The sequence below is a fragment of the Taeniopygia guttata genome, chromosome 3 (genome assembly GCF_048771995.1).
Source record: "Taeniopygia guttata chromosome 3, bTaeGut7.mat, whole genome shotgun sequence".
NCBI classification, from domain to species: Eukaryota; Metazoa; Chordata; class Aves; order Passeriformes; family Estrildidae; genus Taeniopygia; species Taeniopygia guttata.
Genome location: NC_133027.1, coordinates 707,684 through 728,271, shown reverse-complemented (window position 1 = coordinate 728,271; position 20,588 = coordinate 707,684). Strand labels below are relative to the sequence as shown.

General features: G+C 50.4%; 1 protein-coding gene across 1 annotated transcript in view; it reads left to right on the top strand.

Moving 5' to 3' along the window:
• The window catches only part of ASXL2 (ASXL transcriptional regulator 2), a 63,621-nt gene that overhangs the window by 23,075 nt on the left and 19,958 nt on the right, over positions 1–20,588 (top strand). The window contains exons 2-4 of the mRNA XM_072926211.1: positions 366–448; positions 11,715–11,823; positions 13,628–13,778. Of these exons, the coding sequence (XP_072782312.1) occupies positions 366–448; positions 11,715–11,823; positions 13,628–13,778 (343 nt within the window). The remainder of the gene's footprint in view (positions 1–365; positions 449–11,714; positions 11,824–13,627; positions 13,779–20,588) is intronic.

The window sequence follows — 20,588 nt, the reverse complement described above, 5'->3', positions numbered from 1 at the left end:
TTTGGTGCAGCTGAATGGAAATTCAGAATGCAAAGGAATAACTGCCATGAAATGGAGGTTTTGGTGCAGCTGAATGGAAATTCAGAATGCAAAGGAGTAACTGCCATGAAATGGAGGTTTTGGTGCAGCTGAATGGAAATTCAGAATGCAAAGGAATAACTGCCATGAAATGGAGGTTTTGGTGCAGCTGAATGGAAATTCAGAATGCAGAGGAATAACTGCCATGAAATGGAGGTTTTGGTGCAGCTGAATGGAAATTCAGAATGTAAAGGAATAACTGCCATGAAATGGAGGTTTTGGTGCAGCTGAATGGAAATTCAGAATGCAAAGGAGTAATTTCCTCTCGATCTGCTCTTTCTTGCCAGGTCCTGGAGAAATATCCCAACACACCCATGAGCCATAAGGAGATCCTTCAAGTTATCCAGAAAGAAGGACTTAAGGAAATCAGGTGAGTTGAGTTAAGCAGGAAAACCCAGTGATGCCCTGGTTCCAGCTTGGTGCAGTTTGCTGCTTACCCTCAGCTCCTGAGGAGTTTTGGGGCTGAAATATTTCAGGTTTGGAATCTGGATCCTGTTTCCAAACAGCTCCCAAGTGTTTTTCCCCAGTGAGCTGGATAAGGTCATCCCTGATTCCCAGGTGTGCAGGGCTTGGCTGCAGCTCCTTTAGAGGATAAAAATAAAGGACTTGGCTGCAGCTCCTTTAGAGGATAAAAGGATAAAAAAAAAAGTTCCTTTATAGGAGAAACCAGCTCTGGTCAGGGGCTTCAGGGACTGAAGGAAACGTAACAAATTTTAATTTCTGCTTTAAAAAAGAAGTGAATGGTCAGTTTGACCTAAGAGTTAGCCAGGGAGTAACAGAGCAGCCTCAGTTAAAGATTTTTATCTGGAAAACTGGATTCCAGGTGCTGTTCTCCCTTGTGTTACCTGCAGGGGGGTGTGGTTATTCCTCAGGGACACTCCTGGTCCCTGGAGCAGTCTGGTGGGATGCTGGGCATAGCAGAGCCAGCTCCATCAAACCCATCTGGTGTGGCCACGGAGCAGCTCCTGAGCTGCTCAGCTGGGTTCCAAAGCCCTGGAATCCTGGTGGGAATCAGCTCTCCCAGGCATCAGTGAGGAGCAGTAATCCATGTGAAGGGCAAAGCATTTCTTCAGTTTCCTGAGAGCAAAGAAAAAGAGAGGGGCATAAAGAGGATGGGCTGGGCTTGCTTATCTATTTTGGAATTAAGCAGCCATCCTAAATTTGGCTTAATTGTGTTTTCCACTCCCCTTTGCCAGCTGGATGCAGCAATCCTTGTGCTTTGCAGGAAATAGTCAGGGGCCACTGCAGGAGCTGTGCTGTCCCACTGGAGCTGGGGATTAGCTCCCAGGGCTGTCAGCTCTGGGAAATGTGGGATTTATCCATCACAGGGATCCCAGGGGAGCTCATTCAGCTCCTGGGGAGTGACCAGAGGGAGGGAGGGACAGCCAGGCCTTGGGGGCAGCTGCACTTCTGTGCCAGACAGGGTTAAACACTAGACAGACTGTTAAACCAGGCCCTGTTAAACCAGGCCCTGTTAAACCAGGCCCTGTTAAACCAGGCCGTGTTAAACCAGGCAGTGTTAAACCAGGCAGTGTTAAACCAGGCCCTGTTAAACCAGGCCCTGTTAAACCAGGCCCTGTTAAACCAGGCAGTGTTAAACCAGGCCGTGTTAAACCAGGCCCTGTTAAACCAGGCACTGTTAAACCAGGCCGTGTTAAACCAGGCAGTGTTAAACCAGGCCCTGTTAAACCAGGCCCTGTTAAACCAGGCCCTGTTAAACCAGGCAGTGTTAAACCAGGCCGTGTTAAACCAGGCCCTGTTAAACCAGGCACTGATAAACCAGGCACTGTTAAACCAGGCAGTGTTAAACCAGGCACTGTTAAACCAGGCACTGTTAAACCAGGCATTGTTAAACCAGGCAGTGTTAAACCAGGCAGTGTTAAACCAGGCATTGTTAAAAACTAGATAAGGTTAAACCAAATTCACCAACTGCAGCTCAGTCAGACTGGAAATGGACTGGTCAGACTGGAAATGGACTGGTCAGCCTGGAGGGGCACTGGTCAGCCTGGAGGGGCACTGGTCAGACTGGAAAGGCACTGGTCAGACTGGAAAGGCACTGGTCAGACTGGAAAGGCACTGGTCAGACTGGAAATGGACTGGTCAGCCTGGAAAGGCACTGGTCAGACTGGAGGGGCACTGGTCAGCCTGGAGGGGCACTGGTCAGCCTGGAGGGGCACTGGTCAGACTGGAAATGGACTGGTCAGACTGGAGGGGCACTGGTCAGACTGGAAAGCACTGGTCAGCCTGGAGGGGCACTGGTCAGCCTGGAGGGGCACTGGTCAGACTGGAGGGGCACTGGTCAGACTGGAAATGGACTGGTCAGACTGGAAAGGCACTGGTCAGCCTGGAGGAGCACTGGTCAGACTGGAAATGGACTGGTCAGACTGGAAAGGCACTGGTCAGACTGGAAATGGACTGGTCAGCCTGGAGGGGCACTGGTCAGATTGGAGGGGCACTGGTCAGCCTGGAGGGGCACTGGTCAGACTGGAAAGGCACTGGTCAGACTGGAAATGGACTGGTCAGACTGGAAATGGACTGGTCAGACTGGAAATGGACTGGTCAGCCTGGAGGGGCACTGGTCAGACTGGAGCTCACTGGTCAGCCTGGAGGGGCACTGGTCAGACTGGAAAGGCACTGGTCAGCCTGGAGGGGCACTGGTCAGACTGGAAATGGACTGGTCAGCCTGGAGGGGCACTGGTCAGACTGGAAAGGCACTGGTCAGCCTGGAGGGGCACTGGTCAGACTGGAAATGGACAGGTCAGCCTGGAGGGGCACTGGTCAGACTGGAGGGGCACTGGTCAGACTGGAAAGGCACTGGTCAGCCTGGAGGGGCACTGGTCAGACTGGAAATGGACTGGTCAGCCTGGAGGGGCACTGGTCAGACTGGAAAGGCACTGGTCAGACTGGAAATGGACTGGTCAGACTGGAAATGGACTGGTCAGCCTGGAGGGGCACTGGTCAGCCTGGAGGGGCACTGGTCAGACTGGAGGGGCACTGGTCAGACTGGAAAGGCACTGGTCAGCCTGGAAAGGCACTGGTCAGACTGGAAAGGCACTGGTCAGCCTGGAAATGGACAGGTCAGCCTGGAGGGGCACTGGTCAGCCTGGAGGGGCACTGGTCAGCCTGGAAATGGATAGGTCAGCCTGGAGCTCACTGGTCAGCCTGGAGGGGCACTGGTCAGCCTGGTGGCAGAGCACAAGGGCAGCAAACAGCCAGCATTGACCCTGATGAAGCTTTTTACTAAAATCCCGTGGTTTGGGGGCAGAGCCCCGGGCAGGAGCCCAGGTGGGACTCAGAAGATCCAGTCTGTGCCTGCTCAGGGCAGATTTTGGACAAACAGCTAAAAAAAGCAGAGCATAAATGCAGCTGTGCCTTTTATCCTTCTCACCCTCCTCCTTTTAGAGCTGATGTGGGGCTGGGCTCAGCTCTGGGAGTTGTTTTCCTCTCTGAAGGAAGGTGTTTGTGGGAGCAGCCAGGTGGGAAACTCCAATTTCAGCTCTTCCCCTTGGCCACACTGGGATGCTGGCAGGGACCTTTGCTTTTCAATATTACTTTGATATTTCAAATATATATTTGTTATATTTAACTTACAGAACTATAAATTATATATATACATATAAACATATATATATTTATAAACATATATTTATAAAAATAAATATATTTATAATATAAATTTGAAATACAAATGTGTCTATTTAGACAGACATTATTTTGGTGTAATAAGGCTTTCTTTAGGTTAAAAGCTGAAGGATGGTCACATTTGAAGCAGTTAAATTGCAGTCAGGGCCAGGATTTGTGCTGAATTGGGCTTCTGGTCAGGCATAGCCCATGACAAGATAGGCTTGACACAAAGCAGCTTTTATTAAATCAGATTCCTGGCAGGGAGGAATAAAAGCTGCCAGGTGAGCTGTGGAGCTCCCACGTGGGAGTTCAGGGAGAGCCTCTGGCAGGGGCTGAGGGGCTGAGTCTGTTCCCAGTGCAGCTGGCTGTTAGACAAACCCAAGTGCAGATTAATTTGGGAGCAGAGCACTCCCACACAGCTCCTCACCCCAAAACCCTGCCAGCTGGGACTTTGGGGTGTGTTTGTTGTGGGTTGGAGCTGCCCAGCCTGGGAGGGGTGGGAGTGATGAGTTCACACCACCTTTCACTGCAGCCTGTTGGAAATCCCAGCTCAGGAGAGGTTTGGGAGGGACAAGTGGCCTTCCCCCAGCCTGGGGAGGAGGCAGAGGGATGGGGAGCCCAGTGGGGTGGTTTTCCTCTTCTCCAGGACAGTCCCTGGGCAGGAGCTGCTGGGGGAGAGCTCAGAGGGCTTGGAAGGTTTGGAATTGCAGGAAATCAGGGATTGGGGGATTGCTGCCATGTTCAGGACAGTTTGGGGGGGTTTGGATGAGAGCAGGGCTTTCCCAAGATTGTTTAGTAGCAGGGGAATCCTGGCTGAGCTCAACTGTAATTAGGATTTTACCCTGTTACTCAGGGGATTTCAGTGGTGACATTTGTGAAGGTGAGGCCAGGACTCAGAGGAGTTGAGTCTGCATTCCTCAGACATCCCAAACTCCCCGTTTTTGTGTGATCTGTCCCCCCTTCTCCTCATTTGCCTGCTGGGACAGGCTGCCCTGCTCCCTGGAGAGCCTGCAGGCCCTGCTTGCATCCTTCCCATGGGATCCTTTCCATGGAATCCATGGAAAAACGCCCCTGGGGGGCTGCAGGACCTGCCCCACTGCCAGCTGCGTGCCCTGGGGGAGGCTGGCACTGCCAGGGAGGGACAGGGCTGGAGCAGCAGCCAGCTGGGGATGTTCCTGCCAGGGATAAGGGGCACTGAGGCAGCAACGGGAGTCACCTCTGGCTGCTGAGGAGTCACTTCTAAAATCAGAAATTTCAATTTGTTCTTGGCTTTCCTTGGTCTCCCTGGGTGTTTTAAGATCAGTGTAAGAGCATCTGATGGAAATGAGCTTTTTGGGAGGTATCTCTGCTGGTTTTTCCTCTCAACAGCCAATAATACTCTTCTTTTTTTTTTTTTTATCCCTTGGATTTTATGTAGAGCACCATCCTGGGAGCCTCTGGCCAAACACAGGAGCTGCTTTTGCCCAAATAATGGTTAAATGAAGAAATAAAATAATCTAAGCAGACTCCATCTCTGATATGAGAGCAGACAGCTTGCTCTGGCTGCTTCACTCAAATATCCAAAAATTTCTGCCATAAACCAAAACAGGCCCTTGAACCACCTTTTGAGGGGGGGAAAAAAGGCACAAAACCCAAATTTCCCTTTTCACTGGTGGTGTTTGGAACAGAGAGGGAATCAGAGAATCCCAGAGTGGGTTGGGTTGGAAGGGGCCTTAATCCCATCCCATTCCCACCCTGCCATGGCAGGGACATCTCCCACTGTCCCAGTGGGACATTTTTTTACATTTTCTTTTTTGCATCCTTTAAAACTTATTTCTGTTTCCACTTCTCTCTCAACAATATCTATCTTATTCCATAACATTTCTAAATCAACATTTCTTACCTCAAAATTTATATATAAATACACTCAATACATCAATTACATCAGTACACCTCAAATACATCAAAATTTATATACAAATACACTCAATACCTCAATTGCATCAATACACCTCAAATACATCAAAATTTATATGCAAATACACTCAATACCTCAATTACATCAATGCACCTCAAATACATCAAAATTTATATACAAATACACTCAATACCTCAATTACATCAATACACCTCAAATACCTCAAAATTTATATACAAATACACTCAATACCTCAATTACATCAATGCACCTCAAATACATCAAAATTTATATACAAATACAAAAAAATTGTATACAAATAGAAAATTTATATACAAATTCTGTATAAACTTTCCAGGTTTATACAGAATTTTCAACAGATCCATTTCTGAGGCTGGCACAGGCTGAGATCTGGTGCCAGGGGTTGGATGTTGAGTGTCTGGGGTGGGACAGGGACACACAGACATTCCTCCCTGAGGAATCCCCAGCTTCCAGGGGAATTTGGCTTTCCCTGGAGCACCTGGAGCTGCTGCAGAGAGCCCAGAGGAGCCCCCAGAGCTGCTGCAGGGCTGGAGCCGGGCTGGGAGAGCTGGGGGGGCTCACCTGGAGAGGAGAAGGATCCAGGGAATTCTCAGAGCCCTGGGAATGTTCCCCTGGAGAAGGGAAGGATCCAGGGAATCTTCAGAGCCCCTGGCAGGGCCTGAAGGGCTCCAGGAGAGCTGCAGAGGGACTGGGGACAAGGGCTGAACTTCTGAACCACTCAGTGTCTGTGCAGAACACAGAGATGAGTTGGTAGAACCCATAGTTAATAAATGTAGGGCAAAATGTTGGTTTGAAATGTAATATTTCAGCAAGAGCATTGCCACAGAAAGGTTGGGTTGCTGCCACTGTCAGGGAGGATGAAATACAATTATTGTGTGTAGGAGAAACCCATCAGGTTTCCCTGTGCATTTCCCTCTTCCAGAGCTGTGAAATCCATAACTGACAGAATATTCCCCTTCTCTCACCCCAGCCCAGCCTGGCTGTAGCAGTTTTTGCTGTTTCCCCAAGATAAAATTGCAGAGAAATGTTCACTGTTGCAAGGAGAAGTGTGGGCTGGAACCCTCTGTAGGTGAGGAACCTCAGAGCTTGGCTCTCCCTCCTGGAAAACACCAGAGCTGAGGCCCCAAAAAACCCCTCAGTTCAGTACAAGCTGGCTTGTGGTTCTGGAGCACAGAGAGGATCCCAAAACCATTTAAATTTGAGCTCAGAGGGAGGAGCTTCTCTGTGTGCTCCTGTCTGGGACCAGGAGCTGCTGGTTCCATTCCCTGGGGATGAGCAGGAGCTGTGGGCACCAGTGCTCTGTCCTGGAACCACAGCTGGAAAGGCTGGAAAGGGATTTTGTTCCCAGGCAGGACTCGCCACATCCCACTCTCTGATGTTCCTGCAGCTCAGGTCTGGCGATAGACCTTTAATTAAAGCTGTTAATTAGTCAGCTTGAGTGTGTTCTGAGAGCTTTGTGGTGTCCTCCAGACTGATCCCCATCCCCAGCTTCTCCTGGGCCCTCAGTGTGGCTCCTGAACTGCATCTCCCCGTGATCCTGCCCCCATTCCTGGAACCCCAAAATCCTGGTGTGCAGGCACAGATCCCCCTCGGGGTGCTGCTGTGGCAGGGTTGGTGCACAGTGAGGCACTGGGGTGCCCTGGGCTGTGGGGAACACTCCAGATGGGCACTGGTTTCCATTCTTGGGGAGCCCATGGGATAAGGAAGCTCCTGATGCATTAAACTGGGAGTTTGGGGTGCAATGCTGAGCTGGGAGTAGTGCAGAGGGGGACAAGGAGTGAGTAACTTCCTACTCCACGGTGTTCCCACATGGGCCACATCCCCAGGGCCCACCTGGCTTCCAGGTGAGGGTGGCAGTGAAGGTTCCACCCTGGAGCTGGGCTGGAGGCACCTGGCAGGTGTGTCCTCCCTCCCCTGGGATCCCAAACCTGGGATTTGGCACTGCTGGAAGTGGGGAGGGGGTGTCCTCCCTCCCCTGGGATCCCAAACCTGGGATTTGGCTGTGCTGGAAGTGGGGAGGGGGTGTCCTCCCTCCCCTGGGATCCCAAATCTGGGATTTGGCTGTGCTGGAAGTGGGGAGGGGGTGTCCTCCCTCCCCTGGGATCCCAAACCTGGGATTTGGCTGTGCTGGAAGTGGGGAGGGGGTGTCCTCCCTCCCCTGGGATCCCAAATCTGGGATTTGGCTGTGCTGGAAGTGGTGAGGGAGTGTCCTCCCTCCCCTGGGATCCCAAACCTGGGATTTGGCACTGCTGGAAGTGGGGAGGGGATGTGCTTCCTTCCCTGGGATCCCAAACCTGGGATTTGGCTGTGCTGGAAGCGGGGAGGGGGTGTGCAATGATGAGTTCATTGTTTTGCTGAAGTTGTTAAAGGGGTCTTTCTCTCCTTTTTTTGGGCTGCACTCCACCTGCAGAAGGTAAGACCAGACCCAGCACTGCTCCTCTCCTAACACCCCCCCTGGCATTCCCTAATCCAGAGCTGCTCCTGGGAGCAACCCCGGAGTAACCCCTGCTGCTCTCCCCGTGCCTCCAGCTGGGAACCCCGGGGCTTGGGAGCTCCTGTCCTGTCCCTGCTGCCTGTGTGGGGCTGGGTTTGCATGTGGGGCTTTGTGCTGCTTGTGGGGTGCTGCATGTTGGGGGTGTCACTGCTTCCCTGCCCCTGTCCTGCTCCTGGCACTGGGGGAGCTGCACCCCTCAGCAAAGAGCTCCTGGCTCACAGGAGAGGGGGAACAGGGGGAAAATCTGGGAAATGCTCCTCCAAGTGCCTGTGGCAGCTGGATCCGGGTGGTGAGGTGGGAAATGGTTCCTGGAGCTTCCCTTGGTGCCTTGGGAAGGCTGAGCTAGAACAGTGTCAGAATCTGTGGGTATTGGTGATTCTGAGATTGTAGAAAGTCTCTGTCTTTCTGCCCCGTTGCCAAAGCAGAAGCCATAATTCATCTGTGCTGGTTTCAAGGTTGTTTATTCTGTTTATCTCTAACATGTTCTGCTGCCCTGCCGCAGCTCTGTCCTGCAGGGCAGCGTGTGGGGCTCTGCCCTCAATGGGATGGTACAAACATTAAATACCACAAACTACCTGTGCTGGATTTACAATAACGTGCCAATATCTGTCACCTACGTTGGACAGTGTGTCCCCAGCCTGAACCAACAGAAAAATGCCAACACCACAGTGAAACATGGAGGGCATGAAGAAGGAGAAAAAGGACAAGGCACACCCAATTTCCTCCATCTTGTCCCCTTTGAACCCCTTATCTAGAAACTTAAAATTTTACTTTTGCACCCGTGCCACACTTAATTATTACTCATATCAAACACTCAGAGCTTGTAATTAATCCTGTAAGATTGAAAACTCCTCTCCATGGACAGAGATCACAGCCAGTGTCTCTGGGGGCTCTGTCCAGGGGGGTTCCTGACCCCTGCCAGGGTCCCAGGCCTGCCAGGGCAGCCAGAGGGAAGCCCTGGATTCCCACAGAACAGGAGAAATAAAATCCAAAATCAGGAGTAAGGGCAATCAAATCCAAGTGCCCAGTGCTGCATTTTGGCCACAATAACCCCCTGCAATGCTCTTGGCTGGGGACAGAGGGGCTGGACATGGACAGCAGGCTGGACATGAGCCAGCAGCGTGGCCAAGAAGGCCAGTGGCTCCTGGCTTGCATCAGGAATGGTGTGGCCAGCAGGAGCAGGGAGGTCATTCTGTCCTGGGCACTGGTGAGGTCACACCTCGAGGGCTGTGCCCAGCTCTGGTCCCTCAGTTTGGGAAGGACGTTGGGATGTGTCCAGAGGAGGCAACGAGGCTGGAGAGGGGCTGGGAACACAAACCCTGTGAGGAACCCCTGAGGGAGCTGGGGGTGCTCAGCCTGGAGAAAAGGAGACTCAGGGGTGACATCAGCACTCCCCACAGCTCCTGGGAAATTTAGGCTGGATATTAGGGAAAAGTTCTTTCCAGAAAGGTGATAAAGTTCTGGGATGGCTGCCTGGGGAGGTGGTGGAGTCCCCATCCCTGGGTGTGTTTAACAAAGCCTGGATGTGGCACTGGGTGCCAGGGTTGGGGCAGGGTTGGACTCTGTGCTCTTGGAGGTCCCTTCCAACCTGGTGATTCTGGGAATTCTATGACAATGAGCAGAATCTGGTTCCTAGGGCTGGTTTTAGGCAGCTGCTGCAGTCCAGGTAAGCAGAGGCAGCCCAGGTGCAGAACACAGGCAGTGGGAGAAGGGAATTAGGGAATGTTGGGGATTCTGGGCACAGAGGCAGCAGAGACCCAGCAAGGGCTGCAGTCATCCCATCCCATCATCCCATCCCATCATCCCATCCCATCATCCCATCCCATTATCCCATTATCCCATCCCATTATCCCATCCCATCCCATTATCCCATTATCCCATCCCATTATCCCATCCCATCATCCCATCCCATTATCCCATCCCATTATCCCATCCCATTATCCCATCCCATCCCATCCCATTCCACCTCCAAGGATGACCCTTATCCCAACCTCCTGTGGGGCTGTTGGTGAGCAGAGACCTCCAGGGCTGAGGGCAGCAGCCCCAGCTGGGAGCCAAGGAGAACATCTCAAGCTTTTCCCTCAGGGTCAGGCAGGTCCCAACAGCTTTGGGTTCATCTGAGTGCTGGGGGAGCATCCGGGCTTGGTTTTGTGTCCTTCTAGGGCTGGTTTGGTGGGGCTGTAAATCTGGGGTCCCTGTGTCCAGTTTGGAGGTTGCTGTGTCCAGTTTGGGGTCCCTGTGTCCAGTTTGGATGTTGCTGTGTCCAGTTTGGGGTCCCTGTGTCCAGTTTGGGATCCCTGTGACCAGTTTGGGATCCTTGTGTCCAATTTGGGGTTCCCATGTCCAGTTTGTGGTTCCCATGTCCAGTTTGGGGTCCCTGTGTCCAGTTTGGGGTCCCTGTGTCCAGTTTGGAGGTCCCTGTGTCCAGTTTGTAGTTCTGTGTCCAGTTTGGGGTTCTTTTTTTCAGTTTGGAGGTTCCTGTGTCCAGTTTGGGGTCCCTGTGTCCAGTTTGGGGTCCCTGTGTCCAGTTTGGGGTCCCTGTGTCCAGTTTGTAGTTCTGTGTCCAGTTTGGGTTCCCATGTCCAGTTTGTGGTTCCCGTGTCCAGTTTGGGATCCCTGTGACCAGTTTGGGATCCCTGTGTCCAATTTGGGGTTCCCATGTCCAGTTTGTGGTTCCCATGTCCAGTTAGGAGGTTCCTGTTTGCGATTTGGGGTTCCCATGTCCAGTTTGTGGTTCCCATGTCCAGTTTGGGCTCCCCATGTCCAGTTTGTGGTTCCCATGGCCAGTTTGAGTTTCCCGTGTCCAGTTTGTAGTTCTGTGTCCAATTTGGGTTCCCATGTCCAGTTTGTGGTTCCCGTGTCCAGTTTGGGATCCCTGTGACCAGTTTGGGATCCCTGTGTCCAATTTGGGAGTTCCCATGTCCAGTTTGTGGTTCCCATGTCCAGTTAGGAGGTTCCTGTGTGCGATTTGGGGTTCCCATGCCCAGTTTGTGGTTCCCGTGTCCAGTTTGGGATCCCTGTGTCCAATTTGGGGTTCCCATGTCCAGTTTGTGGTTCCCGTGTCCAGTTAGGAGGTTCCTGTGTGCAATTTGGGATTCCCATGTCCAGTTTGGGGTTCCCATGCCCAGTTTGAGGTTCCCGTGTCCAGTTTGTCGTTCCCATGTCCAGTTAGGAGGTTCCTGTGTGTGATTTGGGGTTTCCATGTCCAGTTTGGGGTTCCCATGCCCAGTTTGAGGTTCCCGTGTCCAGTTTGTAGTTCTGTGTCCAATTTGGGTTCCCATGCCCAGTTTGTGGTTCCCGTGTCCAGTTAGGAGGTTCCTGTGTGCAATTTGGGGTTCCCATGTGCGCTTTGGGGTTCCTCTGGCCCTGCCCTGTTTCCCTTTGCTGACCGGGTTGGCTTCAGCTTGCATTCCCCTGGGAGCAGGGGCTGGCTCTGCGCTCCTGCCCATGCCTGGGGGGCTTCCTGTGCCTGGGGGGCTCCATGCCCTGAGGGCTCCATACCTGGGGGGCTCCGTGTCCATTCCTGGGGGCCTCTGTGCCCGGGGGGCTCCCACCGACCCTGCCCGGCTCTCTCTGCAGCGGGACGTCCCCCCTGGCCTGCCTGAATGCCATGCTGCACACCAACTCCCGTGGCGAGGAGGGCATCTTCTACAAGGTCCCGGGCAGGATGGGCGTCTACACCCTCAAGGTGAGTGCCAGCCCCTCAAGGTGAGTGCCAGCCCCTCAAGGTGGGTGCCAGCCCCACCAGGTGAGTGCCAGCCCCTCAAGGTGGGTGCCAGCCCCACCAGGTGAGTGCCAGCCCCACCAGGTCCTGGGCAGGGTGGGTGTTACACCCTCAAGGTGAGTGCCAGCCCCACCAGGTGAGTGCCAACCCCACCAGGTGAGTGTCAGCCCCTCAAGGTGAGTGCCAGCCTCACCAGGTCCCGGGCAGGGTGGGTGTTACACCCTCAAGGTGAGTGCCAGCCCCACAAGGTGAGTGCCAGCCCCTCAAGGTGAGTGCCAACCCCACCAGGTGAGTGCCAACCCCAAAAAATGAAATAAAATAAAAATAAATTAAAATAAAATATATGAAATAAAGTAAGTGAAAATAAAATAAATAAAATAATGAAATGAAATAAAATAAAAATAAATGAAAATAAAATAAAATATATGAAATAAAGTAAGTGAAAATAAAATAAATAAAATAATGAAATGAAATTAAATGAAATAAAATAAAATAAAGAAATTAAATAAATGAAAATAAAATAATGAAATGAAATGTATGAAATAAAATAAATTAAAACAAAATATGTGAAATAAAATCAATGTAATAAAAGAAATTAAAGTAAAATATATGAAATAGAATAATGAAATGAAATCAAATAATGAAATGAAATAAAATAAAACAAAGTAAAATAAAATGTGTGAAATCAAGTACATGAAAATAAAATGAAATAAAATAAAACAAAATAAAATAATGAAATTAAATAAAATAAATAAAAATAAAAATATGTGAAAGTAAATAAAATAAAATGAAATTAATAAAAGAAAAAAAAAACAATTGCATGAAATAAAAGAATGAAATTAAATCTATGAAATAAAGTAAAGGAAAATAAAATATATGAAACAAAATAAAATATATTAAATGAAATAAATGAAAATAAAATAAAATATATGAAATAAAATAAGTGAAAATAAAGTGTTAATGAAGGCCCAGCTCTAAGAGGTCACTGCAGCTCTTCACCCACTCTGCTGGTGGCTGTTACTGTTCCATAAGGGAAGGAGTAATTAAATTAAAATGTTAATGAAGGCCCAGCCATGAGAGGGTCACTGCAGCTCTTCCCCCACTGTGCACTCTGCTGGTGGCAGTTACTGTCCCAGAAGGGAAGGAGTAATTAAATTAAAGTGTTAATGAAGGCCCAGCCCTAAGAGGGTCACCTCACTGCCCTCAGCTCCTGTGTAGAGATGGGAAATCACCTTGTCCCCATATCAGTCACAGAGGGAATAACGGGGAATTGCCTTTAGAAATAAGCTGTGTTAAAACACCAGGGGGAAGCTGGCTCACAGCACTCCTGATTTGGGGTGGGTTTGTCTCTGGAGCCCACCCAGTGCCACCCCTGCCATGGCAGGGACACCTGCCACTGTCCCAGGGTGTCCCAGTGTCCAGCCTGGCCTCGGGCACTGCTGGGGATCCTAATCCCTGTATCCCCAATTCCCAGTCTCCCATCCAGCCCTGCCCCCTGGCACTGGGATCCATCCCCTGGGTCCCTCCCTGTTTGCAGTGGGGCTGGCGATCAGGGATGGGGAATCAGGGAGGGGCAGGCTGGGGGGTGACGATGGGGACAGAGTTCAGGACATGTCCCCTGCCCTCGGGGTGTTTTTAGGGCTTTGGGGCCAGCTCTGGAGCAGCTGTGGGGCACTCAGAGGGTCACACATGGGGAGCAAACCCATCTGTTTTTTTGGGGTTCTGTGCCTGGCGTGGGGTGACCCCTGTGCTCGCTGTCCCCTGGCAGAAGGACATCCCCGAGGGGCTGAAGGAGCTGTCGGAGGGCTCGGAGGAGAGCAGCGATGCCCACTCTGACTCGCAGAGCTCGGAGCGCAGCAGCTCCAGCAGCGACGCCTGCGCCGCCAAGGACAGGAGGAAGAGCAGGTGGAAAAGGAAAGGTGAGTTCCTGCCCGGGGAGGGGAGCTGAAACCTGCCCCTGGCACATCTCTGGCCTCAGCGTGGCCCCAGCTCTGCTCAGTGCAGGTGTGGAGACCTCCAGGTGGGCAGGGAAGGGGCAGGAACCTGAGTGCCATGGTTTAGGAAGGAGCCTCCCCTGAAATTGATAGTAAAAGGGTTTAAAATCACGGGGATTTAGGGTTAAAATGAAAATTAAGCTTAGTACGCCCTGGAAAAAAAAACCCACCCTACGTACATGAAGGCATCATGGGGATTTAGGGTTAAAAGGAAAATTAAGCTTAGTAGGCCCTGAAAAAAAAACCACCTAGGTACATGAAGGCATCATGGGGATTTAGGGTTAAAAGGAAAATTAAGCTTATTAGGCCCTGAAAAAAAAAAAAACACCCTAGGTACATGAAGGCATCATGGGGATTTAGGGTTAAAAGGAAAATTAAGCTTAGTAGGCCCTGAAAAAAAAACCACCCTGGGTACATGAAGGCATTATGGGGATTTAGGGTTAAAAGGAAAATTAAGCTTATTAGGCCCTGAAAAAAAAACCACCCTAGGTACATGAAGGCATCATGGGGATTTAGGGTTAAAAGGAAAATTAAGCTTAGTAGGCCCTGAAAAAAAAAACCCACCCTGGGTACATGAAGGCATCATGGGGATTTAGGGTTAAAAGGAAAATTAAGCTTAGTAGGCCCTGAAAAAAAAACCCACCCTAGGTACATGAAGGCATCATGGGGATTTAGGGTTAAAAGGAAAATTAAGCTTAGTAGGCCCTGAAAAAAAACTCACCCTGGGTACATGAAGGCCTTGTACCTTGCTAGAACTGCACCTGTGTAGCTAGTACATGATAAATGATATAACTGTTAGATGTGATGATTGTTTAGTAATTAAATATAATTACTGTTTAATCATAAAAATAATAATGAGAAACTGTGGTCAGTTTCTAAGAAGGATCACGAGAAACTCATGTCAATGTATACAATAGAACAATATAAGTTTGATAATTAATATGTAAGTTATATAATGATAGAATATAAAATATGTTCAGCTCAAAAGCCATGTCAGAGTCAGATTTGGGTCTGCACCCCTGATTGCCAGAGCTCTACAATAAAGCACCTGCACATAATCATATCCTGTGATTCTGTGTGCTCCTGAACGCTGACAAAATGGAAAATGGAAACCTGCTCCCTCTCTATTATTATAATGGGAAATTAAGGGGCTCTCAGGCAAAGATCTGGGAGCAGGAGTAACAGTTCTTTATTAGGGAAGAAAATAAAAACAAAATAAAAAACGCAGTAATACAAAACAGCACTGACAGAGTCAGACCCAGCACTGTCATGGTTGGGATGGAGACAATACAAAGCAGCACACTCCATTTTCAGAAGGCTTCAAACTGTTTTTATTCTAGCATACGTGTGTTTTATACATTCTTAGGAAACTCCTAAGTTTACTCATTGGTCAGAAAAGACAAAGTGTTCATTGGAATAGAGAACTGCAGGTTTCTTTTATTTCTCCTTCTTTCTTTCTTGGTGTCTGTGTCAACGACCTTGGTAGAAAATTCTTCCAGGGGTAAACGTGGATCCTCTTATCAAAATTCTGGGAATGCAGTGGGAAGAAAGCTGCTCCTCTGGGAATTTTCTCAGCCATGCAGGGACAGTCAGTGGCCATGAACAGAAGATAATTAATAATCAATGGTCGTGGATTTCTCCTTTAGATCCCTTTCAGAGTTCCATGAAGAATGATTTGATTCTATTTTCAGTCTCATAAAAAAAACCAAACAAAAAACCCCCAAAAAAACCCAATATAAATATTATAATTCACAGCATCACAGTCAAAACCCAACTATTTCCTAATTACAATACACTATAAACATTTCTTAACCTATCAACTTTAACTACACTATATTATAAATATTGTAAAACAAATAATCTAAAATTACCCCTCATAAATCCTACTGCAATATATGTTTGACACTTCTATTTCTCCAAAATATCTAATGTTATTTGCAAGACCATCCTTTAAAACTTATTTCTAATTCAGTTTCTCTCTCAGTAATATCTATCCTATTCGATAAGATTTCTAAATCAGCATTTCTTATCTCAAAATTTACATACAGGTACACACTGTATAAACCTTCTGTCAAATTTTTTAAATTTTCTAGAAATCCATTTCTAGATGGGGATGGGGCACAGCTGGGACTGGATGGTCTGGGAGGGATTTTCCAGCCTCAGGGATCCTGGGATTCTGTGAACTTCAAACAATCTCTGCCTGAAGCATTTTGAAGCTGAGATCTCTGTGAGTGACCTTCTTGAGGCACTCAGGGAGATTTTGGGGTAATTTTCAGCAGGTGGAGCCCCCAGCTCTCTGTACTGGAGCAGCTGCACTGGGGAGCTAAAAGATGGAAAAGAGCTGTGCTGGAAGTGCCCAAGGCCAGGTTGGACAGGGCTTGGAGCCACCTGGGACAGTGGCAGGTGTCCCTGAGGGTGGCACTGGATGAGCTTTAAGGTCCCTCCATCTCAAACCAGTCTGGCATTCTGTAAAGTCTGCAGGGAAGATTCTCTTTCATTTTCAGTATTTAATTTCCTTTATGCATCCAGAAGGGTTCTTTTCATTTCCTGCAGCTTCGTTACCTTGCTACGTACAAAAAGTGCCATTTCCTACCCAGAAAGGTGCCATGAGGAGGAAGGAAGTGGGTTCAGCTCCATCCCAGGCCTGGCTCATCACCCTGTCCTGCAGGCAGGGATGAGTGAAGTGGAAATGAGGGAATTGCAGCCCTGGGAGCCCCTGGGCCATCCCCACTCCCATCCTGGCTTTGGGCAGCAGCAGAGGCAGGGATGAGTGAAGTGGAAATGTGGGAATTGCAGCTCTGGGAGCTCCTGGGCCATCCCCACTCCCATCCTGGCTTTGGGGCAGCAGCAGAGGGGGATGAGTAAAGTGGAAATGGGGGAATTGCAGCTCTGGGAGCCCCTGGGCCATCCCAACCCATCCTGGCTTTGGGGCAGCAGCAGAGGCAGGGATGAGTGAAGTGAAATGAGGGAATTGCAGCCCTGGGAGCCCCTGGGCCATCCCAACCCATCCTGGCTTTGGGGCAGCAGCAGAGGCAGGGCAGAGTGAAGTGGAAGTGAGAAATGAGGGAATTGCAGCCCTGGGAGCCCCTGGGCCATCCCCACTCCCATCCTGGTTTTGGGGCAGCAGCAGAGGCAGGGCTGGTGCTGGCAGAGATCCTCGAGGTTCCCCTGAGGTTTTTCCTGCTGGTTTTACTTTCTCCTGCTCCATTTGTTTGCTGTTTGTAACCAGTGAGGAGGATTCCTCTGGAGCATCAGCCCTGGTGTGCAGCACTCCTGCAGGACCATGGAGCACACAAAAACCTGGCACATGGAGCACACAAGGACCTCCTTCCTCATGAACAGCATCCCAAATCTCAGGGCTGAGCTGGAGGACATCCCAAACTCAGCTCATCCCTGTGTGGGGATGGGGTCAGCAGCATCCCCACCTTTGGGATCGGCCCATCCCCGGGGTTTTGGTGGGAAGCAGAGCTCAGGCAGGGCACTGCTTGTCCCTGCAGGGTGTGAGGAGCAGGGCTGGCTGGTGAGAGGAGGGGATGGAGGTGGAGAGCAGAGTGGGGCAGGCAGGAGCTGCTCTGTGCCTGTGCTCATCCCCGGCAGAGCAGGAAGCGTGGCCGGATAACAGCGGCAGCCACTTCCTTATTTGTGCAAAAACCCAAGTGCTGTGGCAGCACCAGGCAGCTCTGGGATTTTGGGAGGCAGAGCAGAGCCCCAGGAGGGGCTGGAGCAGCAGGAATGTTCACGGAGCAGCTCCGGGCAGGGCCCCGTGCAGGTAAGGGAAGAGCTCCTGGCCCAGTGTAGGAACTGCCCCTTGTTGGGGAGTGACTCAGTTATTCTTTGTCTGCTTAAAAAGGCAAAAAGCCCACAAGTCTCTCTCCCAATTTGCTAAAAAGACACCTCACAGGACCTTTTGGACTTCACCTCAAACCTGATTAGACAGAGGCCAAGAGATCCTGCCTAAGTAATTCACTAGCAAAGGAGGAGAACAAAGGAAATAATGAGTTTTGTGGGGTGCTTTAGCAGAAGCAAGAACCTCTTGCCCCCAGCTCAGTTTTTCTCTGTAGAAGCTTTGTTATTTTGCCTTTTACCAAACCTTTTCCTGTTTCCAACACTACCTCAGAAGCCATCCTGCTAGTTTCATGCCATTCAGAGTAGCTAAACTATCTCAAGTGTAAGAAGTTCTCTAAGAGCTCATAAGACCTAGCTCAAGGAGAAACCCATCAGCCCAGTTCCCTTTTGGGGCCTGTCTGTGGCCATCAGGGTGACACAGACCCCGTGGCTTGGGCCTGGAAGTGGAGCAGCTGCTGGAGTTTGGTGATAAAAACAGCTTTTTTGGATGCAGGCCTTGTGGAAGCACCTGAGGTCACCATGGGGAGCTCCAGGTTGGGTTTTGGGAACAATCCCTTCGTGGACAAGGTGCTCAAGGCCTGGCACAGGGTGGATTCCCCATCCCTGCAGGGATTTAAAGCCCTGTGGATGTGGCACTTGGGGACAGAGGTGGCTTTGGCAGTGCTGGGGATGGTTGGACTCCGTGGTCTCACAGGCTTTTCCAACCTAAACAGTTCCATGATTCTCAGAGGATGATTCCTGGGTTCTGTGGTGTTTTACACCATCCTGAAAGCTGAGGAGGGGAAAAGCCTCGCTCAGGTGCTGCTGGAGAGCCTCACCAGGGCTGGCAGTCTGGGACAAGGTGCAGAGGTTGTGCTCACCACGAGGCACAGCTGCTGCTGGGGCTCCTCCAGCAATACCCAGCCCCAGTTTCTGTGTTAAAAAGGAAAAATATGGGGGAAAAAAAGAGACTGTAAAGGGGAAAATGAGCTAGGCCAGATGGATGGATGATCCTTCTCCAGTAGGTAGTGATCAGCTTGGCTTGAGTCTTTGCACAACTGAGGGTCCCTCCAGGCTCCCACAGCTCTGTTTGACCACCTCAGGCTTCAAAATCTCCAATTTGGAGTCTATAAAAAGTCAGGTACTGAAAACAGGTTGGAAGATTTGGGCAAGGTTCAAACAGGCCAGGGCAGGCTCAGGGTGGGCAGCAGCAGGAATTTCTGCCTGGAAATGGTGCCCAGGCCTTGGCAGGGGCTGCCCAGGGAGGGTTGGAGTGCCCATCCCTGGAGGTGTCCAGGGAATTCCTGAGCCCTGGGCTGGGGACATGGTGGGGACTGGGCACTGGATGGGCTGGGAGGGATTTTCCAGCCTCAGGGGCTCTGGATTTCTGGCATTTCTCCTGCACTGGCTGCTCAGAGCAGCTTTGCCCCTCAGAGTCATGGCCTGCAGTGACACTCCCAGCCCAGACTCCTTCCCCATGCGGGGCTGTGAGCAATAATTACCCAGTTTTTATTTTTTATTTTTTATTTTTTATTTTTTATTTTTTATTTTTATTTTTTATTTTTTATTTTTTATTTTTTATTTTTTATTTTTTATTTTTTATTTTTTATTTTTTATTTTTTATTTTTTATCTTAACTGCTTCCTTTGGCTCTCCCCCATTCCATGTGTGCAGTGATGTCACTCCCTGTGGTTCCTGATGAGAATTCCTCGGAGCTCTGAGGAGCTGCAGATTTCAGCTGGGCTTCGTGGCCAGGATTTCCTTCCACTCAGATTTGTGTGTTTCTGTCATTTGTGGGCAATGAAACGTTTTGAAGGGGAGGACAGGAATGAATGCTCCAGACATCTCTGCCCTCACTGACAACCTGGGCACACTCCCTGTGCCCTCTGGGTTTGTCATCTCCCAGCACAGGAGTTCAGAGAGTCATGGAATGGGTTGGAGGGAGCTCAGAGCCCACCCAGTGCCACCCCTGCCATGGCAGGGACACCTCCACTGTCCCAGGGTGTCCCAGTGTCCAGCCTGGCCTTGGGCACTGCCAGGGATCAGGGGCAGCCACAGCTGCCAGGGGAGAATGAGTCAGTGCCCAATGAATTATTCAATATTTGAAGAATGAGTTAGTAGTTAAAGAATGAGTTAATAGTTAAAGAATGAGTTAATGGTTAAAGAATGAGTTAATAGTTAAAGGATCAATTATGGTCAGAGCAAGGCCCACCACAGCTCCCTGACTTCCAGAAGCATCCCAGGGCTGACCCAGGGCTGCTGGTGGCTCTGGGACTTCCCCTCTCATCCCTGATGTTCCCACAGCCAGGTGACATCTGTGCTGCTGTCCCCAGCTGGGCTGGGACGCTGCTGCTGGCTCAGAGCAGGGGGTGCCAGGCAGGGAGGGGCAGGGCTGTGGGCAGGAGCTGTGCCCGCCTGTCCTTCTGCCCTGTCCTTGTCCCTGTGTCCCTGCCTGTCCTTCTGTCCCTGCCTGTCCTTCTGCCCTGTCCTTGTCCTTCTGTCCCTGCCTGTCCTTCTGCCCTGTCCTTGTCCTTCTGTCCCTGCCTGTCCTTCTGCCCTGTCCTTGTCCCTGTGTCCCTGTGTCCCTGCCTGTCCCTCTGCCCTGTCCTTGTACCTCTATCTCTCTGTCCCTGCCTGTCCTTCTGCCCTGTCCTTGTCCCTGTGTCCCTGCCTGTCCCTCTGCCCTGTCCTTGTCCCTCTGTCCCTGCCTGTCCTTCTGCCCTGTCCTTGTCCTTGTGTCCCTTCCTGTCCCTCTGCCCTGTCCTTGTCCTTCTGTCCCCGCCTGTCCCTCTGCCCTGTCCTTGTCCCTCTGTCCCTTGTGTCCCTGCCTGTCCCTCTGCCCTGTCCTTGTCCCTCTGTCCCTGTGTCCCTGCCTGTCCTTCTGCCCTGTCCTTGTCCCTCTATCTCTCTG